Source organism: Vicia villosa, linkage group LG1 (assembly GCF_029867415.1).
Source record: "Vicia villosa cultivar HV-30 ecotype Madison, WI linkage group LG1, Vvil1.0, whole genome shotgun sequence".
In the NCBI taxonomy this organism is placed as follows: Eukaryota; Viridiplantae; Streptophyta; class Magnoliopsida; order Fabales; family Fabaceae; genus Vicia; species Vicia villosa.
Genome location: NC_081180.1, coordinates 1,779,279 through 1,806,916, shown reverse-complemented (window position 1 = coordinate 1,806,916; position 27,638 = coordinate 1,779,279). Strand labels below are relative to the sequence as shown.

The 27,638-nt window shown below is 33.3% G+C and overlaps 4 protein-coding genes across 7 annotated transcripts; 2 read left to right on the top strand and 2 right to left on the bottom strand.

Moving 5' to 3' along the window:
• Positions 1-1,312: 1,312 nt before the first annotated feature.
• Positions 1,313-4,947, top strand: LOC131626326 (acetyl-CoA acetyltransferase 1-like). The gene is made up of 13 exons (XM_058897164.1): positions 1,313-1,473; positions 1,567-1,665; positions 1,813-1,986; positions 2,066-2,310; positions 2,702-2,779; positions 2,870-2,935; positions 3,302-3,387; positions 3,507-3,606; positions 3,682-3,792; positions 3,891-3,932; positions 4,034-4,120; positions 4,363-4,448; positions 4,520-4,947. The coding sequence occupies exons 1-13, from the start codon at positions 1,455-1,457 to the stop codon at positions 4,551-4,553; spliced, it is 1,227 nt and encodes a 408-aa protein (XP_058753147.1). The 5' UTR covers positions 1,313-1,454; the 3' UTR covers positions 4,554-4,947.
• Positions 4,948-9,088: 4,141 nt separating this feature from the next.
• LOC131626309 (WEB family protein At1g12150-like) lies at positions 9,089-11,853 on the top strand. The gene is made up of 3 exons (XM_058897144.1): positions 9,089-9,410; positions 9,612-9,798; positions 10,064-11,853. The coding sequence occupies exons 2-3, from the start codon at positions 9,646-9,648 to the stop codon at positions 11,612-11,614; spliced, it is 1,704 nt and encodes a 567-aa protein (XP_058753127.1). The 5' UTR covers positions 9,089-9,410; positions 9,612-9,645; the 3' UTR covers positions 11,615-11,853.
• A 328-nt stretch (positions 11,854-12,181) lies between these two features.
• On the bottom strand, positions 12,182-16,813 carry LOC131626317 (phosphatidylinositol/phosphatidylcholine transfer protein SFH2-like). Its single transcript, XM_058897153.1, has 11 exons — positions 16,654-16,813; positions 16,511-16,542; positions 16,351-16,434; positions 16,203-16,256; positions 15,557-15,634; positions 15,351-15,404; positions 15,166-15,225; positions 14,989-15,084; positions 14,525-14,626; positions 14,311-14,391; positions 12,182-12,941 (listed from the first exon to the last, which is right to left on the bottom strand). Exons 1-11 carry the CDS (start codon positions 16,691-16,693, stop codon positions 12,627-12,629), a joined length of 996 nt encoding a protein of 331 aa, XP_058753136.1. The 5' UTR covers positions 16,694-16,813; the 3' UTR covers positions 12,182-12,626.
• Positions 16,814-21,789: 4,976 nt separating this feature from the next.
• Positions 21,790-24,480, bottom strand: LOC131626289 (UPF0051 protein ABCI8, chloroplastic-like). Of its 4 annotated transcripts, none has more exons than XM_058897124.1 (3): positions 24,287-24,480; positions 22,753-24,177; positions 21,790-22,263 (listed from the first exon to the last, which is right to left on the bottom strand). In XM_058897124.1, exons 2-3 carry the CDS (start codon positions 24,100-24,102, stop codon positions 22,045-22,047), a joined length of 1,569 nt encoding a protein of 522 aa, XP_058753107.1. In that variant the 5' UTR covers positions 24,103-24,177; positions 24,287-24,480; the 3' UTR covers positions 21,790-22,044. The 4 variants fall into 4 exon arrangements, with proteins under 4 accessions (XP_058753107.1, XP_058753114.1, XP_058753110.1 ...); XM_058897131.1 differs by having other exon boundaries at positions 22,753-24,131; XM_058897127.1 differs by having other exon boundaries at positions 22,753-24,126.
• Positions 24,481-27,638: the final 3,158 nt, after the last annotated feature.

Here is a 27,638-nt window from a genome sequence, read left to right as displayed (position 1 = left end):
TCACACAAGACACATGGTTAACATCAGTAAACCTAAGTAGACATATAAAAAATATTGAAACCCAATACAAAATACATTGTATAATATCTCAACAGATTAGAGATATATGAAAATTTCTAATGTTCGAAAAACACTATTCAAATATGATCTCTGAATACTGTTAACTTGACGATTTCGAATTAGAGAGTAAAATCAAACCGAACTCTAACCCCAAATCTAACCAAATTAAAACTCAAACAAACAACAACAATAAATTAAACTTGGGTATGATACGAGATATAATATACACTAAGTCAAAATTAGAAAGAAATTATTGCATCATGATCACAAGAAGTAGTGTGAGGATGTGAAGCGAGTAAATTTACCAAATGTTTTTCACATAATACAATTACTTGGCAAAAATGTGCGAAATTGATTAAAAACTTAGTTTAAATCAATAAGAGTAAGAATTAAGAGATTTTGACTAAATAGTTCTCATGCAAATTGTGTTTTTAAATTATTTGACATTTTGATTTTAAAAGTTACTGAATGAAAAAAAAAAAAAGCATTTTATTTTATCAAGGATGCGTGTAATTAATAATGGGTGTTCCGAGAATTCTATACCCTCATTTACATTTGAATACATTTTGTGTTGAAAGTGTTTCTGAATTCTAAATTGTATTATTTAAAGTTACATGCATATATATATATATATATATATATATATATATATATATATATATATATATATATATATATATATATATATATATATATAAATATTAATTATATTATATTCTCTCTGTTTTAAAATGATTATCATTTAAATTTTTTGCATAGAAATTAAAAAATATAATCATATTATCATAAAATATTACATTTTTATTAAATTATTCTTATAAATGTATTAAAAATAATATGCAGAATAATAATTAAAAAACACAATTAAATAAATAACAATTATTTTTATATTGGAAATTAGAATAAGATTCTTTTAGAAGAAATTTCTAACAAATCATTTTAAAAGAATAATAATTTTTTTTTGGCTCTATAGCACCTGTTTAGTCCGGTTTGAAGGCAAATTCTGACATCAAGTGGTTCTATCCCCTCCCGATCACTTAATAACAATTATTTTTATTTTGATATATATATTTTATGTTAAAAATATAAAGGGTTGATGATGATGGGAGAATAGGCAAGATAAAGGAGTAACGAGTTGATCCGTTTGGTGAGTAAGTAACACGTTGATATATCATTATCATCTTTCTGATCTGTACTAAAAGGATAGGGATAGATAGATAGGTATGGGAAAAAGAATACTAGCATGCAAAAGACAAGACAATTCAAGTATCCGTGGATGTGGGTCCCTTTACAATCCTACTATTATTAACGTCTTTAACTTTCCTATGTTTTCTTTCTTCTTCTGATTTTCTACCATCTCTCAATCTTTTCCGACGCTCCTTAATCATCCATCCATGTCTTCAAATTCCCGAGGTATGTATGTCTCTCTTTTAATTCAATATTGTATGCATATTCAATACCAATATTTATTATGGATCATTGTTTTGATTAATATTATTATTACAGATGTTTGTATTGTTGGTGTTGCAAGGACACCAATGGGTGGTTTCCTTGGTTCCCTTTCATCTCTTTCAGCCACACACCTAGGCTCACTCGCTATTCAAGGTATCAGCTCATCTCTTATCTATTGCTATTCACACTTGTAAAAACGATAAATAACTGTATCTGTATCAGCACCTTCCGATACCGTTTTAAAAACCTTGCTTGTAAAGCTGTTTGGTAGACTTTATGAAAAACCTGCTTCTCCTGCAGCTGCTCTCAAGAGAGCTAATGTTGATCCATCACTTGTGCAAGAAGTGTTTTTTGGGAATGTTCTTAGTGCTAATCTAGGCCAGGCTCCTGCTAGACAGGCTGCATTAGCTGCTGGAATACCCACATCTGTTGTTTGCACTACTATTAACAAAGTTTGTTCATCAGGGATGAAAGGTATGTTCTTTTTCTTGTTAATTTTGTAAATGGGTATTCATGGTTAAATCAAATTATGATTTAAACTTTTTCGTTTCAGCTACTATGCTTGCTGCACAAACAATTCAGTTGGGTTCCAATGATGTTGTTGTGGTTGGTGGTATGGAAAGCATGTCAAATGCGCCTAAGTACATTGTCCAAGCAAGGAAGGGTTCTCGGTTAGGACATGATACTATCATTGACGGTATGCTCAAAGATGGCCTTTGGGATGTCTATAATGATTTTGGCATGGGAGTTTGTGGAGAACTGTGTGCAGCTCAGTATTCCATAACTAGAGATGAGCAGGTAGTGTTCCTAACGAATGGAACTTCGCTAAAATTTTGCAGTAGATTTTATTATCACTTCTTGCTTTAACAACTTTTAGCCAAGTCCTTTAATTGCTTCAATCATCGTAATCAATATCAACGTCTGAAAAAGTCACGACTCTTCCGACTACCATAACCCCTTTTAATTGTTTTGGAATAACAAAGTTCTTACATTGATAGTATATTTCCTAATTTTGATCTGATAATTGTACTTTCTTGTCGCATGAATCTACTCTACTCCCCCTTGAAGTTTCTTTTGGGTAATATATGTCCCTTGAACATTTTTTCAACTCCGTTAAATCCTTGGTATATAATTGGGTTTGATTACTTTGTTTTGCTCTGCTATATAATATCTATATGTTGTTTCTCAGGATGCTTATGCCATTCAAAGCTTTGAGAGAGGAATATCTGCACAAAAGAATGGTCATTTTGCTTGGGAGATAGTTCCGGTATGATTACGACTTCTGTCTCTGTTGAAACTTTTGATAACTTAAGCAGTGTTGTTGTGATTTTCAATCAACACTTTCTGCTCCTTGCAGGTTGAAATTTCCAATGGAAGAGGAAAGCCTTCCACACTAGTAGATAAAGATGAAGGTTTGGGGAAGGTAAATAGATTAATTTTGAAACATGTGAACTATTCTTAATATACCATATAGTCTCTAGTGTGCATACTCATAGATTTAGGCTTAGTTTGTGTGTGTGTGCGCGCTTGCGTGTGTGTGTGTGCGCGCTTGCGTGTGTGCGTGTTGCATTTAGCATTTTTTTACTGCCAAGGTTCGACCTATGTTAAATACAACAAAATGAAAATCTAAACTGAAATTGTTTTTGTGTGTATGATATACTTTAGCATTTGATAAGTTCATTACTCTAGAATCTTTCAACTAAACTTTTGTACGAAATTTACTTGTTCCCTTTTGGAATATGGTGAAAACCTGTGTTTAACTTATTAACTTCCGTATTCGTGTTTCCAGTTTGATGCTGCAAAGTTAAGGAAGCTTGGACCAAACTTTAAAAAGGTTGGAGGTACCGTGACTGCTGGCAATGCTTCTAGCATAAGGTCCCTCCCTCCCTCTCTCTCACTCTCTATCTCACCTCATCTGTGTGTTTTTCGGTATGCATTGATTGTTTTCGTTGCACGATCTTTTGTTGATAATGCATTTTTATTGACCTGAATAGTGATGGTGCTGCTGCATTAGTGCTAGTGAGCGAAGCGAAGGCACGTGAGCTTGGTTTGCATGTAATTGCAAAGATAAAAGGATTTGCAGATGCAGCTCAGGTTCGATAAAAGGTTAAAGTAAATCTTGATTAACGAGCACTTGGAATGGAAACTGAAACAAAACTATTTTTGCAGGCACCCGAATTATTTACAACTGCTCCTTCCCTTGCAATACCTAAAGCTATATCAAATGCTGGTCTGAAGGCTTCTCAAATTGATTATTATGAAATAAATGAAGCCTTTTCAGTATGGAACTCATCACATATTTTATTTGTTCACGCTCTCCTTCATTACGTTTCGTTCTTTCATTATGTTTCGTTAATCATTTTCTAACCTCTATGTAGGTTGTGGCTCTTGCGAATCAGAAGCTTCTCAGTCTTGATCCTGTGAGGGTTCATGTTACTTGGCTCTTTGACTTTTTTGAATATTAACACGTTATTTTTTGGATACTCAAATCGTTAATTCATGTACTTCATATTGAATGCAGGCAAAAGTTAATGCACATGGAGGTGCTGTATCATTGGGGCATCCATTGGGTTGCAGTGGAGCTCGCATCTTAGTTACATTATTAGGGGTAACTTGTGCACTCGGATTCTATATATCATTTTCTTTCACCCTTTGAACTCAAGTTCTTATACTTCTCCATTTATCATGTCTATTAGCCATGCTGCTGCTGTTATCTATTCCATTTTATATTTGATAGGTGATACCTATATAGAATTATAATATTATGATGAAACACATGGCTCTAGAAAATGCATTAATTTCCCCCCGATTTTTGTGATCTGTGGATATCTTAGCCGGGTTATGTTTCAGGTATTGAGACATAAGGGTGGAAAGTATGGTGTTGGTGCCATCTGCAACGGGGGAGGAGGTGCCTCTGCTCTAGTCGTTGAGCTAGTGTAAGCCATTTTTTATTTGGTAAAGTGTAGCGTAGATTCTTCCTGGGGTGTCTAACTTTTGCATTTTGCAGGCAAGGCGCTACTTTGAGACGTTCGTCATTGTGAGAAAGATAGAAACTCCTTACATCACACTGCTTTCCAACACATTTTGGAAGGACAAAACATATAGGTTGAGTTAAAGGAAGAAATGGTATTAGTTCACAACCATTTGTAGTTATGTCTTTTTATGAACTATATCTAAAGGTTATCAATGCAGAGTTGACAAAAGAGAATAAAGAAATAAAGTCGGTCTCAAATCTAGAGTGTTGGTGAGTTTAGCCGAATCACGGCAAGCTACCATGATTTTGACAAAAACTACACTTTGTAGCTTCAACAAGATCATAGTGCCACTCTGATTTCATCAAATTCAAACAAACATGTACTTAATCTTTCCGATGAATGAACACTTATGTAGATTCCTCAAGAGCTTAATAAAAATATTGTAACAACTAACTGGCAACTGATTTCTATCTCCTTCAAGCTAATCTCCTTCAAGTTTCCACCAATTCATCTTTCCATTCTTCATACAGTATCTCTTTGTAAGGCTCTAGTGACTAATCCTTGATATCGATGTAATAGCTATTTGAATGACATAACATGGTCAACTAAGGAATTCTACAACTGACTGGCAAAGTCATGATGAACCTGATATGAGAAGTTTTCATCGTATAAAATTGAAATTGAAGGAATGCATGACAATAAGTTTTAATTAGGTATAATGTTTAACAGCAACGAGAGGCAATAAAATACTCCCTCCGTCCTACAATGAGTGACCCATTTGGAATAAAATGATGTCCCAAAGTGAATGAGCCATTTCAATTTCCAATACATTTTTACCAATTTTACCCTCTAATTAATAAAACTTTCATCATTCTCAATACATAATAAGGATACTATAGTAAAAATACTATCATCTCTCCTACTTTTAACAACTTTTCTTAATCTGTGTGAAATGGTGTGCTGGGTCACTCATTATGGGACGGAGGGAGTACTATGCAATGAAAAATATAAAAATAAATGTTTCTATTGGATTTTTGACCCAAATGCCACTTGCAAGAAAATATATTATCCTGATGACTTTTTCTGGCTGACCGCCATTCTAAATGTTGGATGTGGCAGAGTCTTTTCATGTGGCCGCCGTTTGAAATAGAGGACATTAATATTTTTTTTTTATTTTTTTATTTTTATTATTTAAAGGTTTTTTTAAATGATTTTAAATCATTTTTAATTAATAAAATTAGTTAATAATTAAAAATAATAATTTAAACAATAAAATAATTATAAAATATTTTTTTGAAATTTTTTAAATAATAATGTATTGGAGTAGACTAGGCATACTCTATTGTTGTTTAAAAAAGTTCAAAAATTATTTTATAATTATTTTATTGTTTAAATTATTATTTTTAATTTTAACTAATTTTATTAATTAAAAATGATTTAAAATCATTTAAAGAACGTTTAAATAATAAAAAACGGTGCCCTCCATTTCAAACGGTGGCCATTCGCCACTTCCGCCATTTGGAATGGCGGTCAGCCAGAAAAAGTAAAAAAAAAATGATATTTAGAAAATTATTTTTCAAAAAGTGACATTTAGGAAATATATTTTTTTGCTGCAAATGGTATTTGGGTCAAATATCATGAAGAGAATGTTTGTGTGGATGGTTGTCAGTTTTACATAAAAATTAGTGAAATAGTTGGAAATTAATTTTGTCAAATTTTAAGTCAATGATGACCATACATGTCATAGGACAACACAAAATAGGCAAGTACTCCCTCTGGTCCCATTTATAAGAGAAGATTCTCTTTTTAGATACATTGAATAAATAATGTATCTGGACAACAAAATGTCCAAATACATTATTTATTCAATGTATCTAAAAAGAGAATCTTTTCTTATAAATGAGACTGGAGATAGTAAAAAATAATGCACGTACACTTAGGCATAGTCAAGATATAAAATCTAAAGGCGGTAATGAGGAGTCAAATTCTCACGTGAACATGATCAAACATAATAGCATATATAGCAAAAAGAAGGGAAAAGGAATTGATTCAAGGGGCTGGAGGAATAAAATAACTTATTTGAGGAGTTTTGCATAAAAGTTGCTCAAATCAAATATAGATAGTAATAGTCATACAATTCTCTAAGTCCAATGTGGTTCGTGTGTTTGAGATGATTTATATGTTACTTGCAATTTTGCACACATATAGGTCTCTTGTAGGATTAGATGCATGTTTTTGTTTTTGAAAAGTATCTATGGAGTTCGATTGATGTCAGTTGTTGAAAGAGGATTATCAATGTCATGTTTTATGTAAAATTCATTCAAATTGCAGTATCACATTAATTAAATTTCTTTTGACAACAAAATCTAACATAATTTTCATTCATGACCAAAAGGTGTTACAACATTAACAAATTTATTTTTCATTGACCTTCATTGTCAACATGATGTCCTTTTGGGACAATTCGGCCCTTATAAGATGTTAGTCTTTGTAAGCAGAAAAATTCATTGATGAATCATAAGAAATTAGAACATCAACACTTATTTATTGAAGATATGATTTGAGAATAAGGGTTGTTATTTTTGTCACCTTAATTCAGAATCTTGAAAAGATAAGTGACTAGATCTTCCTCTGTATCTCACACTCCTGTTTACAACTCTCAATGGGGTAAGCTGTGGAGATGTCAATTATGTTTTTGATTTTCGTGATTACAGAGGGGACCTAGCCACATAATATATAACTATAGCCCCTACCCAATATGGGTCAAGGGTTAAGGCCCACACTTTTACCCACACCAATTAGGTTTCAAATACTCAGGCTTTAATTCAAAAGACCACTTAACCAATATAGGAGTCTACTTTTGTCAACATTGAACTCACCATCATGCTCCGACTGCCTTCTGAATCCTATCTTGTGTCTTAACCAATAGCAGATCAATGGTTCTGACTTGTTCCAGAGGGTTCAGTGGTTTTGATAATGCAGGTGATTCTTTTGACCTATTGATGGTAGGTTTGGCGATCAGTTTCTGCTGAGCGATGAGTTTCTGTTGAGCGATGAGTTTCTGTTGAGCGATCCTTCGTGGTTCTCATGTCTTTATGGAATTTGTTACTTGTTTGGGTGTTTCTATACACTTATAGTGTTGCAATTTTTCTTTTATTGTCTTTTGTCTTTTTACTTTCTACTTGGCACTCCTTATGCCAATTGGCTTTGATCTTGTATATTGTTGTGTTTCTCCAACTTATATTTATATAATGTTATTTTTAGTGAACCTTTAGAGGGAACAACTTATGTAAATGCGAGGAAGGCCAACGAAGGGGTGAGGGGCGAGTCATTCGGCGAAGCCCCAGGCCATTCAAATGGTCCATGAGGCCTTCAAAAATAGACCAAGAGGTCGTCCAAATGCGGAAATACAACTTGTACAATTGGACTTCCATTGTCCAAATTGCGCAGTAAACGTGGGTGATGTTGTGTACCCACAATGTCTGACTAAAAAGAGTCAGTTAAGAGAGGAAACCAGCACGACTCTAGGAAGAATAAGTCTTTCCTTGACCACTCTTCCGGTCATGGAGTTGGGACATAACCACCCACTAACTCTACAATCCAGACCCACTAAAGCCTCTATAAATACTCTTATATTATGACTGGGGAGAGAGTACAAATCCTAACTCATACGCTAATATACTTAAGCGCTTAATATTCATGGCCTCTCACTTCACGTGAGTAAGCCCTCTAAACTACCACAAACACCACCGTACAAGATTTCTTGCCGCCTTGAACAAGTCATATATATATATATATATATATATATATATATATATATATATATATATATATATATATATATATATATATATATATATATATATATATATATATACACACACACACACACGAGGATCCGTTGACACCAGGTGTAAGTCTCTACAAGACTTACACCAAATCTGAACCGTTAAAAGAATTAATCAAACAGTTAAATCTTAAATTCATATTTAATAAAAACTAGTTATTTTTCATAGATTTAGTTATTCTTTACGTCTTAAACTATTTAAAAAAGTTTAATAGTTTGCAATTAAATGGTTACTAATAAAACCTTTAAACTAATATTATTTTTATATGAAGTATTTAAATAAATATTATTTTTGTAATTAGATCATTTACATTGTGGTTAATAATAGTTAAATGCCAATGATATAAAAATACATCATATTATTACGAAAATAGTTAAACAATAAGATGATTAAATAATCTTTAGTTTAGACGTTAGACGCTTTATATTTCAAAATTATTAGCAAATTTATCATATAGATTATTTATTATTTCATATGATTATTTGTATCATTCTATTATTTTTTTACTCGAGCACATTGATAAGTTTTAACCAGTTGATTTGAAAGCATGTACAAACTCATATCTTAACCAAAAATATCTTCAATCTCTTGGATGGTTATTATAATAACACATGAAATATGAATTAGTTACTAGTACAATTGGATGATCTAAAACAATAATTAACATTTGTGCTGTCTTAATAACACATTAGGCCAACAAGATTTTTCTATAGATCATAATCTAATTATAAATCATCCTCATCATGCAAGAACAATGACAACAATTAGCCAACATGTAAACATGAGGTATTTTTGTATTTGACCAACCTCTTTGGTTGGCATCCATCCACAAACCTCTCTGTCTCTTGTGCCAAAATAGCATAACTAATTCTTCATCCTAGCAGATTTAACCAACCATTACCTGAGTTTTTCTTTTCAAAGGGTCCATCACCTTTCAAATGTAACTTGGACTCAAAGAACCTCCCTTTTCATTTTCATTAGGGTTCTTCTGAGTTCCAGCACCTTTTCACCTTTGGAGATTCATCTCTACAAGGCTTTTCACCCTTCTTCATCTTTGTTTCTTTCGCGTAATAAGGTCACAAGTTTGTCACCATTTTCATTTACATTTTACATATGCCATTTAATCTTCATCGTTTGCGTCAATCATATCATATTGAATATAATGTATTGCAGATTCATATGCATTGTCGAAAGTTTATAATGAATCGAATGTAATGTTTTGCAGATACTATATATAGTCGAAAGTTTATAATGAATCGAATGTAATGTTTTGCAGATACTATATATATTTACAAGTTAGAGCAAAGAGAATGAAAAGCCTTAGAAAGTCGGATTCTCCGAGGGGAGAGGTTGGAGAGATTGACACAAGGGCACCATTCCAATCTGTCAAAGCAGCTGTTAGTTTATTCGGTGAAGTAGCAGTTCCTAGGGACAGATTCGCTGTCAAGAGAAGATCAGCAGAGGTATGTATGCACATCGAATGAGAACCGCGCATGCATAGATAATTTTTTTTCCATAAAATATCAAATTTATGCTACTTTGTTACCATCCTTAAAAAATGCAGAAATCCAAAACAAATGACGAGCTTATTAACCCTTGAAACATATGAACCGATCACCATCTAACAAGAAATCGTAAAGCTTATACGACTATATACAAATGAGTTTTTTTTAGCTACCTATTATTATAAAAAGACTGGTGATTAATCTTTGTCACGGGAATTTGCAGAATGTATTTGAAAAGGAGACACAACTTATCTTGGCCCAAAAAGAACTAGGCAAGTTAAAGAAACATGTCGTCAATGCCGAGGCCACGAAAGCGAAAGCACTTTCTGACCTTGAGAAGGCCAAGGAGACCCTTGAGAATTTGACAAACAAGCTGAACAATGTGAGAGAATCCAAGCAATCTGCAATGGAAGCGGCAGAAGCTGTGAAGAATCAAGGCAAGCATTTTGAAAAGACGTTATCTCTAAAAGCTATAGGATATGAAGCTTGGAAACATGAGCTAGAACATGCAAGGAACGCGTACACGACTACGGTAACAAAACTAGATTCTTCCAAGAAAGAACTCACGAAAATCAGGCAAGATTTTGATGCAGTTTTGGAGGCGAAGCTGACAGCAGTCCAGGCAACAGGAGAAGCTCAGCGGTCTGCAAAGTTAAACTCGGAAAGGATTGGTGAACTGTCGGAGGAAATCGCAACGATGAAAGCATCGATAGAACAGTTGAAGCTCACCTCTGCGGCAAATGAAACACAATTTGAGTTTTATAAAACCACAAAAGAAGAAGCACAGAAGAAGCTGGAGGCTTTGAAGAATGAATATAATGATCCAGAACTAATCCAAAGTCTTGACGCAAAACTTGCTGAAACAAGTGCGGAGATTGAGGTTCTTCAAGAGCAGATGAAAAAGATCCATGCTTCTAAGATGGATTCTGTGAGACTTCTAACTTCAGAACTCAAAGAAGCGACAAAGAAACTGCAGGAGGTTTCTGCAGAAGAAAACTCCCTTAAAAAGCTAGTGTACATGCTTAGGACAGAACTGAAACAAGTGAAGAAGGAGCAAGATGAACTGAAGGAGAAGAAACAAGCAGCAGAAGATCTTGCTGCTAACCTCGCCGACGAATTGGAAGAGAGCAAGGAAGAGGCAGGGCCTCAGCCAGGTACTGTGGAGGATCTTGAAGCTGATATCTTCTACATGCAGAATTCCAAAGTCCAGAAGTTACAATCGGAGACAGAAGATGCAAAAAGAGAAGCAGAAGAGATGAGAAGAAAGGCTCAGGAACTGAAGCAAGAAGCAGAAAAATCCCGAGCAGTGGCTGACGAAGCAGAGAAAAACCTGGAACTTGTACTGAAAGAGGCCAAAGCAGCAAAAGCATCAGAACTAAAAGCCATCAAAGAGATGAAGATTTTGTCCGACGTGCAAAGTAGACTCTCGAATTCAAAATTCAGCGGTAAAATCGGGATGCGAAATGAAGAGTTTGAGTCATTGAATGGAAAAGTGAAGCAAATTCAAGATTTGGCAGAAAAGAAAGAGGCATCTGTCATGGCTGAGCTGCAAGAAATGTACACAAGGAAAAATGAACTCGACAGAAAGGTGGAAGCTAGCCAGAAAGTTATTGAGGAAACAAAGGCTGCAATGGAGACAGCTTTGTGGTATGCAGAGATGGCAGATTCAGCTAAAGTGGCAATGGAGCATGAACTAACCAGATGCCGTCAACCTGGTAGTACGAATTCCCGGATATCAGATTGTTCTGATAATTCTTCAATATTGAGCAACTAGAACTGTAATAAGAGATTCAAAAGCTAAATGGGAAAGTAAACAAATTGGTTGATTCTTGGGTTGGCTTTCCGTCTTTCTCTTGGAAGAAAAGAAGACTCCTCGCATTGGAAGGTCACTTATTTTAAGCAGTAACTCTTCCATACCTTGGAAGCAATGTTAATATTCAATCTTTCATATATGAAAACAAAAATAAAAAAATTTCAAAACAAACTTGTGCAAATATGATTTCTCATTGTTAACATGCTGGTTTCTTCTTCTTCTTGTTCCTAGGGCCCTTAGTAAAATAGTTTCTGGCTATTGTATTTCAATTCAGGGAGAAATATAAGATGTAAGTACTCACACAATGCTAAAGAAGGTTAACTTAACCGAAAATAAAGCATAAGTTGCCCTAACACACCAATCAAATTGACTATGGTTGGCTTCTGCTTATTATCTGAGATTTCTCTCTTGCATTGTGGAATGCAGCAAAGCTAGGATTCACAATAAGCCAAATCCTAGCCAGAGTAATTTGGACATGCAACTTTTACACTAGCAGTACTCTATTGATTTTGCGTTCTTAATTGAAAATTCTAAGTAAAAATAGTTTTAGTTGCATTGTCGTTCTCAAATTTGTTTAACTTAAGTGATAGCAATTATATTGGTATACATTCTTCGAGTCAGTGCCAAACTCCTAACAAATTGTGATTCTTTCTGTAGCACGCCTATTCCAAGAAGTCTTTTCTTTTTTATTTCCTCTCCATACTACTTGATACCTCACTATAAAAATAACAAATTGAAAAATAAAGATGAAAATTTAATAGAATAACAGCCTCAAAGCTCTGAGAATCTCTTAGTGTGTCCTTTCCTTCCATGATGAAATCATTGAGTCATCCCAGTTTTCTACAAGATTGGGATCCCACACCTGTTGTTTCTTCCTTCTTTCAGCAGCTTCTCATTTCCTGTTCTTATAGCTGTTATGCTAGTCTTCAGCTGGTGGGTTTCCTTCTTGTTCCCGGGATTGACCTGTCTTCGATTAGACCCGTGTCTCAGTCAAATTGTTCAAACGTTCCTTATCACCGTTCAAGGTTAAGCTATCAAACTCCGACTCTATAGTCTTGGCAATCCTTGTATCCACATCCTGAGGTTCGGGGAATACCACATGAAATGATCCCTGTTTGATGGGTGCAACATCTTCCCGGAGTCTGGCTTGCTGCTTGACGTAGTCGTAGAGCTGTTGATGGAAGGGATGATCCAGAGAATAGACATTTTCGCTTCCACCTTCTAAATGTGGGGATGAACCAGAGCCTTCTTTTCTACAGAAATGTGGCAGAGATGGGTAATCCATGATCTACACCAAATTTCATTTGTTAAATTCAATTAGATGATATAAAAGTAGACAATAAGTACCAAAGAGTAGGTCTTCCATGTTGTAAGAGAACTACCATGTGCATTCTAAAAGGAATAAAATAAATAATGTGAAGAAATTCAGAATGAATAAACGCACTTCTAGGAATCACTTCTGCTGCTTTTTATAAACAGGTTTGAATCTTATAAAATGGAAGGGGCAATTTCAAAGGTAAGCGTGGAATTAAAAAATGATTGGTTGAGATTGCAATAAAGAAATTTGTATGATAAACAATAAAATTACTAAAAGTTACTTAATCTTTTTAATCAATGGTTACAATTGCATACTTTACTTTCTAAAGTGAACTAGACGTTAACGGACCTCAAAGGTAATTTCTCTTTACACAAACACACAGACACACACACATGTACAGAGATGACACAAATGTTACTCGTTAATAAAAAATGATTTTGATTGAATTTATCCGATGAAATATAGCTAATATTAGTAGGTAATGATGTTAAATTTTACAAAATTTTAACAGCAATAAGTTGTGATTTAAGATATTTATGTAGGTAAGAACTAGTTTCATATCAATAAAAATCTAAGATTAAGATGTGCATAGTGAAGTTTCAAAGCCAGCCAAAGACTTTATGATAAATGTCAGTTAAAAGCTTATCACAGTAAGATAACTTTAGCTTATAACAATGTAAGTAGATCGTCGATTATAAACATAGAAAACCCATGTTACAGATATAGAGACTAATTAAAAACTTTCTCCAAACTTATATGTTGTATACCTTTCAATTCTGGAACAAATAATAATGCCCTTTCTATATTTGCAACTGCAGTTGGTGCTTTCAGTGACTAGTCTGGGAAGTTTTAACCATTTTCCAATAATTAGTTTCAAATGCTGTGTAGTGTAAGGGGGCTTTATTCGACTGATCGGCCATACAGTACATGCAATATTAAGGGCATGTGTGTGGCTGAAAGAAATACAGTAACTTTATGACGACATTCTCTAATCTGAGGTAAAAAAATGCCAAGCAGGCACTTCTGTTCTGTCCAGCTAAACTAATGGCTTTTGTAGAGTGGCCGGTTGTTCGGCTCTTCTAGGGTGTTTTTTCTTTCTATATTGCATTCTTTATTGTTTTCTTGAATCATAAAAGGAATACCTACCCTCTACTTATTATGCATTTCTCTCCTATTATGAAATATTATAAGGATCTTCTGGAGTAAATGTAAGCAAAAACCGAGATCATTATAAATAGGAAAAGAAGCATTGCTTTCCTTTCATATCTCAACTATTCATTTCTTACACACCAAAAATATTGCTCATAGAAACAAGGGGGAAAAAAAGAAAAAACCTTACATTTAACAGCTCATCTCGTCCACATCCTGGTAAGACCTGCACTTTTCTTCTTGTCCTCTCTTGCAAAAGTGGCTTCACAACCTGTTAATGCAGAGTGTTTAACATCTCGCTAAGGTCTCCATACAAACTAAAATTAAATAAAAATATTATGCAGGAAACAAATCCATAAGGAACAACATCTCCTCTTCTTATTTTGGCAACAGTAGTAACTCACCTTCCAACAAGCTGAAAATATGTATGGCGCATTTACAATGAAATAAGTATGCGTCTTCTCAGGGTAGTTCTGATCATCAATGGATGATACAATCGTTAACAACTGCAGCATCAGCATGAACAAGTCAATGATATAGGACATATATAGATAAGAAAGCAGTTGGAAAAAATTGAACAGTTTATGCTTCATATAATTTTTCATGAAGCAATAAATTAAAAAGTTAGACCTCAATTCCAAAACTTGGAGTAAAAATGTGTGTATGTTTAGTACTTAACTTGTATCAGACACTCTACTGTTTATTGATCCTTGCCTATTAATGATATTTTCAACATGCTCTCACAGTTGTTCACTATACAATATACAACTATACAATTCAAGAATGGTTTATAAATACATTCAATTCACAGTTATTCATGAGTATGCTGATCCTGTAGGATCAAGTAGCAGTGCAAGCTAAACGGTACCTTAATCTGATTCAGGGCCGACAGCTTCAGACCAGTCATGTCTAAAACCTTAACACAAGTGGTAATAGGCCGACCATGCTTCTTCGATACAGAAGGCTACAACCATATCAAGGGTCAGAAGAAGAGAACAAAAAACATAACAGGTTAAACATGAAGCATCTAAATACTAATACCCACCAAGATTACACGGTCGCGATATTCATTCATTTGAATGTGAGACTGCACATAATAATGTACCTGCAATAATACAAATATGAAGTGAGATCACAAGGGATTTGACCATGTAGATTTAAGATAACCTAATAGATATTACTCCAAAAAAATTCAACATTTGTTTTCCCTTTTCAAATAATTAAACTTACGGATGCTTTGTCAAACGTGCTAAGCCCAACACCAATTGAAAAGACAGGAAGACCCTAAAAATGAAAGGATATAAACCAACTAAGTTATAGCATATTAATTGATGTAAAAAAGTCTAAAATTCACTTTTTCATAAGTAAACACTTCCATTCAAGGCACTACAAAGATGAGATAGAATGTGAAAAAGAATATGTCTGAGAATGAACACCTCTCTTGTGTACCCGGACACTCCAATGAGTTGTGAATCACGTATTGCTCTATATACTTCGGCAGGAATAATTGGTTTCTGAAAAACAAATAACCATAGAAACATGTGGCACAATAGATTAATTACCAATTTCTTATAACTATTAATCAACACATACTCAAATAAACACATGCATAAAGAGGAAAATATGGCAATCCAAGTTTTAACCCGAGATTTCACATAAAACATTTTTCAGAGTCAAACAACTAGGTCATATGCCATAACAACGAGGACTAACTAATAACTTCTTGTATGTTTGGTTTAACTTTTTGAAGAGGCAAAAGCAATTCTAGAGTGCATAATTAATTTTGGAATGATTTTGAGGTGTTTGGTTCTTCTAAAGTAGAATTGATCCTGTCTCAAGAATTGATTCTACTTGAAGCTATAATTTGTAGCTTTTGAGTTTAATGTGATTTTTACACTGCAATTTACTATTCAACTCACTTCAACATTAATCTATCCAAACATAAATCACTTTACTTTCAACTCACTTTTAACTAAAATCAAATTTACATAATCAATTCTTTTCACCGCATAACCAAACACACATTTGATAATTCAATTTAATGCACTAATAATATAAAAAAAAAAAATGATGCAAACTTACGGATAATATATTGTCAATCTCATTTTGTACTCTCCAATTCAAAGAATCAATCAACTGAAAACAAACACGAACCATAGATAACAAAAATTAGGTCAATAGAGTGAAAATCATATAGCAAAAGCACAATTGAACTTGCAGTTGCATATACCATTTGATAAGCCTTAGAAGGATCCCAATCCCTTGCTTTAAGAAATCGAGTCAATGTTTCAGTAACATAACCTTGATGAAGATTCTGAAGATAGAACAAAACTATTAATTAATCACGAATCATCAAAAGCGTAAAAACGGAGGAAAAAAACGGTTAAAACCTGAAATGTTTTCTGCAACAATGGATCGTCAACTACGGTGGTGGTTGAAAATTGAAACGAAAAAAGAAAAGAAAAAAAGTGAGAAAAATGTAATACATAACAACTAGAATCATGAAGATGATGAAGAAGAAGAAGTAATAAACCTTTTTGGATGAATGTCTGTAACTGATTCATAGCATCCATTTTCTTGCTCTGAGTTGAGTTCAACTGCAAAATATGAGAGAGAGAGAGAGAGAGAGAGAGAGAGAGAGAGAGAGAGAGTAATAATCTATTTGTATGATTGTTTTTGTGATAGAGTTTGTTAGGAATAACTAACTTGAAGTCAAAAAAATGAACAGAAAGAGGAAAGATTCAATAATGGCGGGTCTACCGTATACCATCATCAACAACAACTCTTGTATTCTATTTCTAACTAATGCCACGTCATTATTCAGAATATTCAATTCTCTGGAACTTTATTTTATGAATTGGAAATGTGGAAATTTCAAGTCTTGATGAAAGTTTCGAATATGACTGCTGAATGACTTTTTTGGTGGCAAGTTGTTTTCATTAGTCATCGCACTTAATTAAAAAGAAAAAAAAAAAAAAGTCATTTACTTGTGTCAAAGAAAAAGAAAAGTGATTATGAGTCATTATTCACAAATGTCGACGGGTATTTCTTTCTTGTTTCATGATTGACCTTAACGTTGAATAAAGTTTAGCCTAATTTTCTTAATGAGGACAAATAAAACTAGTTTTCTTCTTCTTGTCATTCGGCACCTAACAGTTTCGTACTACCTTCCTCTCAAAGAATTTGTTAAAAATCAAACTTCCAATATATTAATTTGAAATTATTTAAAATAGTATGTAGACGTAGAATAGTTAAATAAATTACTAGTAAATACAATTTAAGTGGTAGAAAAACCGCATGCATATTGATTCTAAGCCTAACACCAATTGCAAAGATAGGAAGACACTAAAATCGAAGGATATAAATCAACAAAGTCAAAAGAATTTAATGATGTTATAAAGCCTGAATTGTAATCTTGACAAGCAAACACTTCTGCTTAAGACATGACAAAACTGAGATAGAACGTGAAAAAGATTATGACTGAGAATGGACACCTCTCTCGTGTATTTGAACACTCCAATGAGCTGTGAATCACATATTGCTCTATATACTTCCGCAGGAATAATTAAATACTGTGATCCGAGTTTCAACCCTGGATTTCACATAAAACATCCTCATAGATGATTAAAGCTTATGAAGCACGGACACCTTCAGGAGTAGGCGTGCCGCGGTGTCCGACACGCGTCGGTGTCTGACACTGACACCCGTACGACACGTGTCGGAAAAGTCAAACAAGTGTCGGAAAAGTCAGACAAGTGTCCTCTAAAAAAATGGTTTTTTTCTTTGCTTCGACACTCTTTTAATCAGTGTCTGACACTTGTATGACACTCATATCACATATTTCCGACAACTCAGACAAATATTTCAAACAAAAATTTGTTTTATTTCTTTGCTTCAACACACATTCATATATTTTTTGGACAAATCTCACACATCTAAAAGAGTTAAACATGTATTGAAACAATGTTATCAATAAAGAATTTCAGACATTAATTTTGATCAATATATGGATAAATGAAACTCAAATATTAGCTTATATGTAGCGGTGTCGATATCCTACGTTTTCAACATTATCGATGTCGGAGTGTCCGTATCGTGTCGTGTCCCGGTGTCTGTGTTGGAGTCTGCTTCATAGATTAAAGCCATAACTCTACTATTGAAGTACTTTGTAATCCTACTTCCAATTCACTATCTTCCTTCGTCAGCCCTCCTCCATAGCTACCTTTGAAGGGAAAGCTGGCTAGACCAAGCCTAATAATTAATTGAATAAAAGGGAAAAAGGCCACTCAGGTCTATATCTAGAAAGGAGGCTGGATTGGAAGATTGAGAGACCCGGGACTGGGCAGGTTTGCAGAAGTTTACTGAGAAGGGTAGAGTTTGCAGTAAGCAATGTTTATTAATATTATTACCTTTCTAATGCTTGTGCTTTGGTTAAATATTGCGCTCTATTTGATTTTGATTCTTGGCTGAATGATTAAAATTTATTGAAAACACATGATATGATAAATGCACTGTGCCTATGATTAGCTCAACGGTCATTCCTATTGCTTTGGGTAAAGGATAAATTAACACTTTAACAGTATACTAATACATTTAGGGATGGAAATGTAAATTAATAGTTTGCTAAACAGTTGTATGGAAATGTAAATTAATGTCACTTCCGAGCTAGCTTTATGTGGTACCAACAACTTTAAAAAATGTGTCACCGTTAACATTTGTGATTACTTTTTTTTTTTTTATATTATTATCAATATCGGCGTGTCAGACACCGACAATAGTGTCAGAATGTCAGACACCGACATTAACACTTATGATTAAATATTATTACCGATATCGGCGTGTTAATGTTTGTGACATGTCTACGGTGTCCATGAAGGCATCCAATCAAGAGAATAGTAGCCATACTTGAAGCAGTTGGTTTGAGGCAAATAATCCTGTGATACACTACTTGTGGCAGCTTACTGCTCAAACAATTTAAATTGCAAATTCCTCTTTCAATAATAAAATTTCATTGGCCTACTCAACTCCATAGAATCCAATTTCACAAGAATTAATTAATACTAGTACACTATTTTTTTTTGGTTCTAAACAATAGAAAGAGTCAGTCCCAATTATTAATACATAGCATTATCCAATACTAAAGTAGAAATGTATCCGCCAATGACATATGTGAAATAATACTGTAATATGTGTTGCTCCGTATCATGTTCCTTTTATCATTTTCATCAAGATATCAAACTATGATTGAAGAAAACAAACATTTTCATCAAAAAATCAAATGCTTCAACAAAGGCCTCATTGGACCCCCCATTTGTGAAGGATAAACAGGGTAGGCAGGGCATATGGTTGTTGTTCCTAACACTGACAGTGGTAGACAAGATGTTCAAATTGAAATCCATGCAGCTCACTTACCCCCAAAATATTGAGAGAAACTTTGATGAGGATGTAATAAGCTCTAGTGGTTCATAAATTGTGGATGCTACTCAAAGAGAATATACACTCTGAAGCTGCTGAAAACACACCCAACAAGAATGTGCAACAAGACATGGTGTTTCTCAAGCAGTCCTGGGCTAATTTGGCAAAAGAACCAGGTAATTTAGATGAACCAGATAAGGAATTTCAAATGGTGGTCTCAAAGAAAACCAAGAGGAAAAGCAAGTCAGTTTCAAAATCTATTTTATCTGATCCCAGCACTAGAGCAATGTTGGTTTCTCTTGAAATTACCCAATGAAGGGTCTCTACTGGAATGTTAGAGGGTTTTCTAATCAACCCACAAGATTAGCTCTCGAAAATCTTCTTTTGAAACATAAGCATGATGAGAAGAGAATTATGGACTAATCTTTCCTCCTTAAAGAATTTGAGTGACAAACCTTGGTGTTTTCTAGGTGACTTTAACACCATCTTGGGGGCTCATGAGCATAGAGGTTCATCCAACCCTTCTAAGACTCCAATTGAAGATTTCCAAAGTTGGATAGATGCTAACAATCTGATTCATCTTCCAACCAGAGGTGCAGAATTTACCTGGAATAATGGTAGAAGAGGTGCCCAACATATTGAAAGAAGACTTGATAGAGTAATTTGTCATCAGGCTTTGGCAATGTTCATGACCTCTTAAGGAAAGCTACAATAAATTTAAATGAAATCCAATCCCAAATTCAAAGAACAAAAAGAGTAATATGCTCTTTTGTTAGATAAGGAACAAAAAGTCCAAATTGACATGGAAAATGCTTTGAAATTGGAAAAACTATTCTGGCAAGAGAAATCAAAGGTAAAGTGGCACATTGAGGGAGATATAAATACTACTTATTTTAACAGGATTTCTAAAATCCGGCATGCCACTAAACTTATTTCATCAGTCTAACATGAAGAGGCTGTTTACACTGGCCCTAAGGAAGTCTCCAATATTTTCTCAAGACACTTTGAGCAGCTGTTTAACTCCAACAATACTTGTACTGACAATGACCTAGTGGATGAGGTTATTCCTAAGATAGTCAATGACCACACCAATGCTTTACGAACTGTTATGCCTAGTCACGAGGAACTCGGAGAAAAATATGAATTCGTTCAAGGCAATGCCACTTCCGAGCTCTATGTAGTAGCGACAACTTTAAAAAATGTGTTAGTGTCAATATTTACGAATACGTTTAATTTACTTTTTTTCTCCATATTATCATTTTCATCAAGAAATCAAACTATGATTGAAGAAAACAAACATTTTCATCAAGAAATCAAACTATGATTGAAGAAAACAAAATTGATCCAAGTCAATTTACTTATTGATGCCTCCTCCAAAATTGGTCTGAGTCAATTTATTACGACAGAATATGCGGCAAAGCCAGCACAACCAACAGATGCAGCTGCTGGACCACCTGCGACCACACAAGAACATTGCAAACATTAATAAATGTCATTGCGAAACAGACAGAGCAGATTTATAAAACGAATAGCACCGAGCGAGGGTTTCAAGTCTTGGTATGCAAGTTCATTATCCTGCAGTATTATTGTTTCTTTTATCTCTTTTTACATCAATTTGTTTTTCATCTCAACAGTCTACAACTAGAATAACAGTGGCTATATCGAGCACTACACTCCATATGGGATCACTGTTAGAAGAACCCCATGAAATGAAATAATACTGTTACAATTGCATATTCTGATTTTTGGTTTATATTTAAATAGAAAACAAAATTGAAAAGGGATAACAAAATAACTCCACCTACCAATAACCTGTTTAGGGTGAAATATATTAAGATAAATGTTTGGTAGCCACCATAAAGATAAATTTCTAACCATCCATCCAAACACCATATCAAGAAACCTTCCACACATTAATTTTGACAAAACGGAAGATACTGTGTTCCCAAGAACAAACAGCATCACAATCTGGTAGGATTGTGTGGGATTCACATTCTTACTTGTAAGGATTATATGATCTGTGCTCCGATCTCACTATTTATGATCTTTACTCTCCTCTTCTCAATCTAAGTAAAATCTGGATTAGACTAGAGTGAAAGACAGAGCAGAGCATAAACTCAGTCTTGCTTTATGTTTATGATTTTGCCAAACAGAATTACGAGACTATAGGTATACTCTACCAGTAGTACATCCAGCAGCAGTATTGGTGATGCCGTTAAAATCCATTTGAAATTCCTTTGCAAAGCAGGAGGCATAGATTGCTTTAAAAGTAAACAATGCAAGATTATAATGGAAACTTGCAACTGCTGAAAAGTCTAATCCGTGCTGGAGCTGATCCCAACAATAAATATTATGATGGCAGAGCACCGTAGGTGCGAAATGCTGCCTTTTTACGGTTACATATTTCAAGAAAAAAAAACTAAAAAACTAAATTATTGTTTACATATACATCATCAAGTACTGAGTCTGTAACATCTTCAGCAGCAAAAGCATCCAGCGGCTATGGAACCTAACCAACAGATCCTTTTAGCTTCAAGCTCAACAACTGTTTTGTTTCAGAAGCAAATTCATATGGAAGATCATCAATTACATCTCTACAGAATCCAACTATCATAGCCGACATGGCATTCTCATAGTCGATTCCTCTCTGTTGAAAGTAAAACAGCTGATCTTCACCAATTTTCGATGTTGTAGCTTCATGTTCAATTCGAGCAGAAGGATTCTTAGACTGATAAACACATGCAAGGCATTAAATTTCAAGCACTATTCAATAAAGCAATTGTATGTTCACGACAATTCACCGTCGACACAACAATCAAAATCCTAGATATCATATTTCTATAATACTCCCTCCGTTATTAAATTATTGTCCATTTTTTACTTTCTTTGCTTTTTAAAAATTGAAATTTGGCCGTAGATATTTTTGTTTGTGTTGTATAATATTTGATGAAAAATATATCATTGGAAAGAGTTTAACTTTTTATTGATATATTTTTCATAAAATATTATACAACACAAACAAAAATATATACGGTCAATTTGCAAAGCCAAGTAAGAAATGAACTTGAAAATGCCTCCTTAAATGTAATATATAAAACAAGAATAACGTAGCAAAAACGTTAAGTGGAAACCCATGAACCGAGGCATAGACATTAACATCAAGAGGATGTAAATAAAATCACAAAAAATCAATAAAACATTTTCAAAATGTAACTACCTGAATGTATGGGTAGGTATTTGCAGCTGCAGTATCTCCTACGAGCATGGAATCGCACTGTGAGGAGCTTTTAGCTCCGTCTGCACCTGACATTACCTGCACAAGTCCTCTATAACAATTTCTGGAATGAGCAGCAGAAATACCTTTCGATACGATTCTACTCCTAGTATTCTTTCCCTTATGTAACATCTTTGTCCCTGTATCTGCCTGCTGATAGTTATTAGTCAGTGCTACCGAATGAAACTCCCCTACTGATTCATCACCCTCTAGAACAACACTCGGATACTTCCATGTAATTGCTGATCCTATTTCCACCTGTGTCCAAGATATCTTTGATCTGGCCCCAGCACAGAGTCCCCTCTTGGTGACAAAGTTATATATCCCACCTCTCCCATTCTCGTCACCAGCATACCAATCCTGCTTTGTCAGATATTTAATCTCCGCTCCTTCATGACAATATAATTCAACCACTGCTGCGTGTAACTGATTAGTATCGTAAACGGGTGCAGTACACCCTTCCAAGTACTCCACAAAACTACCCTCTTCTGCGACAATCAATGTCCTCTCAAACTGACCAAACTCTTTCGCATTAATCCTAAAATATGTCGATATTTGCATTGGACACTTGACATTCTTGGGAATATACACAAACGTCCCATCCCCATGCACAGCAGAATTCAACGCTGCATAAAAGTTATCATCAGAAGGGACAACCTTTCCTAAATACTTCTTAACCAAATCCGGATACTCCCTTACAGCTTCGGATATAGCACAGAATATCACGCCCGACTTTTCCTCCAAAGTCTTCTTATGAGTCGTTGCAATCGAAACACTATCACAAACAACATCTACGGCTACATTACCCGTCTTATTTTCTAAGAGAGGAACCCCAAGCCTATCAAAGTAGGCGAGTAGCTTAGGTGCAGGCTCATCAAGACTATCCGAAGTTGGTTTCTTCTTAGGCTCGGAATAATAACAAATATCCTGAAAATTAATTTTCGGGTATCTATTGTCAGACCAGTTTGGATCTTTCATGTTCAAAAACTTGTGATATGCTTTAAGTCTAAAGTCAAGCATCCAATCAGGCTCATTTTTTCTTGCAGATATTAACCGAACGGTTTCCTCGGATAGGCCTTTGGGTAAAGAAAATGAGTCTATTTGTTGATTAAATCCCCACCTATAATCCCTTTTCAGGAAGTTGTCAACTTGGTGATCACCACAACTGTTTGCCCTAACCTTAAAACCTGAAGCTCTTGATTTGGTACAATTTACGTGAACCGAAGAGCCTTTCACAACTTGTGGACGAAATTGGGGAATTCCATTGACAAGAAGAGATGACATTGCTGGCATTGGTGTAACTTTGGTCAACAGTATCTATACTTAAATGTTTGATTGAAAATCAAAATAAAAATATAAATCAAAACCCTAAATCAAAAGTTAAATGAAACCCTAATTAGAAAACATATAACATGAAAAATTCAAAATCGTGTTATCCAAGCAATACAATACTATGCAAAATGGAGAGAGAAAGAACCTTTGGATCGGAGAGAATGAAAAAGAAGATCGGAATTTGGAGACTTTTGAGGGACTATGATTCGAGTTTCGAAAAACTATTTGCAATATTGTATGAGATTCTGATTACTGTTTTTTTTGCACGATATTGGAATTGGGAGAGTAAGGCTTGTCGACTTCTTCATAGAGTGAGTAGGTTATTCAAGAGAGAAAAAATAGATCTTTGAGTAAGCTTTATATTTTGAAAAAAAAATCAAAATTTTAATCAATTATTATTGTTGATTGTTTTTAAGAGATAAATGTGAAAAAAAAATCAATTTTTTAATCAATTATTATATTTAATTTTAATTCTTGATTGTGTATCAGAAAAAATAAAATTACTTCATATATATATATATATATATATATATATATATATATATATATATATATATATATATATATATATATATATATATATATATATATATATAAAAAATAGTACTATGTATGCTTTATATATTAATAAAGTTTAATCAATTAGAATACTTAATTGTAATAGTGTCTAAAAATATTGATATTAGTTTATAATAAATATTTCGTCAATTACCGCATAATTGTATATATAACGATATTTTTTCTTTTTAAAAATATTTTGTTCCAATATTTTCTCTTAATATGTGTATTTTTGTTATCCAGCATTTTATTAATTAAATAGTTAAGATTTAAGACGTGGAAAATTAAAAGAGATATAAATTGAGAGATTCAATCCTAGTGCTTTCTCATGAAAAAAGTATCGATAAATTGAGAAGGTGAACCTTTGTAATTATTACTATTGGAATATTCTACCTCTTGAATGCTTTGAGAGGTAGGAGCTTTCCGCTTTGTTTCGGGATGGAGCATCCTTTTGCTCCTTATAATTCCATTGCTTATTTAAAAAAAATATATTTCTTGTCACAGCTTCATCGGCACATGTAATTCTTCCCGCCCATCTTATAGTTGAAGTTTTATCACACCTCATGTGAAACATATTTTGCGACTCATATGCGTTTGCAAATTTGGGGTTGCACAGGTTAAAAATGACTTTTTAAGTCGGTTTTGAAACAAATTTAAGATTTGTCGACATAGGAAGTTTTGACCTCTTAAGTCGAATTTGGACATAACTTAAGAAAAAGTTATTAGGTTTGTTAAACAAAATCAACTTAATAAGTCTAGACACACACACACACACACACACACACACACACACACACACACACACACGATCACTTGCTCCCTATATATATATATATATATATATATATATATATATATGGGAGCATATCAAGTGAGAGCATTTTATAATGAGAGATGAGAGGAATAAATATCAACCATTGGATTCATCATGAGAGAGAATTTAATAGCCACATTAATGTATTAACCTTCTCTCTCTTGATGAATCCAATGGTTGATATTTATTCCTCTCATCTCTCATTTTAAAATGCTCTCACTTGATATGCTCCCATATATATATATATATATATATATATATATGTCTCTCATTTAAAAATGCTCTCACTTGCTTCCTGTGTGTGTGTGTGTGTATATATATATGAAGCATATCAAGTGAGAGCATTTTTAAATGAGAGATGAGAGGAAGAAATATCAACCATTGAATTCATCAAGGGAGAGAAATTAATAACCTCATTAATGTATTAACATTCTCTGTCTTGATGAATCCAATGGTTGATATTTCTTCCTCTCATCTCTCATTTAAAAATGCTCTCACTTGATATGCTCCATATATATATATATATATATATATATATATATATATATATATATATATATATATATATATATATATATATATAGGGGACGACTCAAGTGAGAATACTTGGTTATTATGAGAAATGAGAACAATGAATCACGACCATTAAATTTTGATTTTGTTGATTTTAATGGACTGGATTGGTTTCTCTTTCTATGATCCTTAGTATTTATTTTGAATCAACATAGAGAGAGAAACCAATCCAGTCCATTAAAATCAACAAAATCAAAATTTAATGGTCGTGATTCATTGTTCTCATTTCTCATAATAACCAAGTGTTCTCACTTGAGTCGTCCCCTATATATATATATATATATATATATATATATATATATATATATATATATATATATATATATATATATATATATATATATATATATATATATATATATATATATATATATATATATATATATATAAAGACTAACAACAGATCAACACAACTAGCAAAATAATAATAACACAACATCATTTAATCATTTTGTTCCATATATCTCATCTAGACATCAAAGTAAAAGCATAGAAGTAAAAATATTGTCATATTAAATTAAAACATCATTGTAATCATAATAGGTATACCGCCACTGCGTAAGCAGCTAAGTTCAATTGCACTAAAATGTGAATTCAATAGAGATAACACTAGTCTTATTAAAACACATAAATAAGAGTAAGTACTTAAGTATAACAACAACTACTACGTGCTTATCAAAATAAAATCAAAACAAGAAACCTTAAAGACTGGACAGAAAAGATCATATCCTCATCCGAACAACCAATATCCAACAGAGAATTGCACCTAATTCATATCATTGTCCGCACTAGCTTTAATATGTTTTAATATCATGTTTGCACATCATTCTTAAACATTTTTAACTTCATCTTTTTGTAACGGATTTGAATCCTGAAATATTTGAATAAATAAATGTTAGTTATAACATTAAATAGAATATGCATGAGTTTCTGAACATCATAATAAAAGTAATAATCTCCACGTGTTTCTTTTTTGGGTTTAGTATGGGCCTGTTTGTTTCAGCTTTAAAAAAATGGATTTTTTCTTTGTATTTTTTAAAATAAATTTTTCAAAATCATTTTTTAAAATATTACAAGTTTTTTTATATTCGTTTTTTCTAAAATGAAACACTAATTCTGATATCATAGAACATAAACATAGATTATTGAAGACCAAAACTTAGTGAAAAGAATTTAATTCGTATGCACTGACAGTGTAAAGCAGTTTTACACCGTCAGTGAATCCTAACCGTTAAATGCTTATTGAAATTTAGTTTTAATTTTAATTATTTATAAAATAATATTTGTGAATGGTTGTGATGCACTGACTGTGTAAAGAATTTTACACTGACAGTGCATAATAATTAATCTCTAGTGAAAATCACAATTTTTTTAAAAAGTTGTATTTCAAAAATGATTTTTATGAAAATCTATTTGAAATAGCTTCAAAATTAAGTGATTTTTTGAAATTTTGATATCCAAATTTTTTCCCATAAATAAATGAAATACTTAAAATCACATTTTAAGATTAACTATTCAAACAAAATTTTCATTTGAAGCTTTTATAAAAAAA

Excerpts from the sequence above, each read along its gene's own strand:
- LOC131626326 (XM_058897164.1), top strand. Across the intron at positions 3,388-3,506 it reads GGCAATGCTTCTAGCATAAG|TGATGGTGCTGCTGCATTAG; the intron begins GTCCCTCCCTCC and ends TGACCTGAATAG. Across the intron at positions 4,449-4,519 it reads GCTCTAGTCGTTGAGCTAGT|GCAAGGCGCTACTTTGAGAC; the intron begins GTAAGCCATTTT and ends TGCATTTTGCAG.
- LOC131626317 (XM_058897153.1), bottom strand. The coding sequence starts at position 16,693 with ATGGATGCTATGAATCAGTTACAGACATTCATCCAAAAAG. Across the intron at positions 16,543-16,653 it reads ACAGACATTCATCCAAAAAG|TTGACGATCCATTGTTGCAG; the intron begins GTTTATTACTTC and ends CCACCACCGTAG. Across the intron at positions 16,435-16,510 it reads TGTTGCAGAAAACATTTCAG|AATCTTCATCAAGGTTATGT; the intron begins GTTTTAACCGTT and ends TTCTATCTTCAG.
- LOC131626289 (XM_058897124.1), bottom strand. The coding sequence starts at position 24,102 with ATGCCAGCAATGTCATCTCTTCTTGTCAATGGAATTCCCCAATTTCGT. Across the intron at positions 22,264-22,752 it reads ATACCTACCCATACATTCAG|TCTAAGAATCCTTCTGCTCG; the intron begins GTAGTTACATTT and ends TGTGTTTATCAG.
- LOC131626309 (XM_058897144.1), top strand. The coding sequence starts at position 9,646 with ATGAAAAGCCTTAGAAAGTCGGATTCTCCGAGGGGAGAGGTTGGAGAG. Across the intron at positions 9,799-10,063 it reads TCAAGAGAAGATCAGCAGAG|AATGTATTTGAAAAGGAGAC; the intron begins GTATGTATGCAC and ends GGGAATTTGCAG.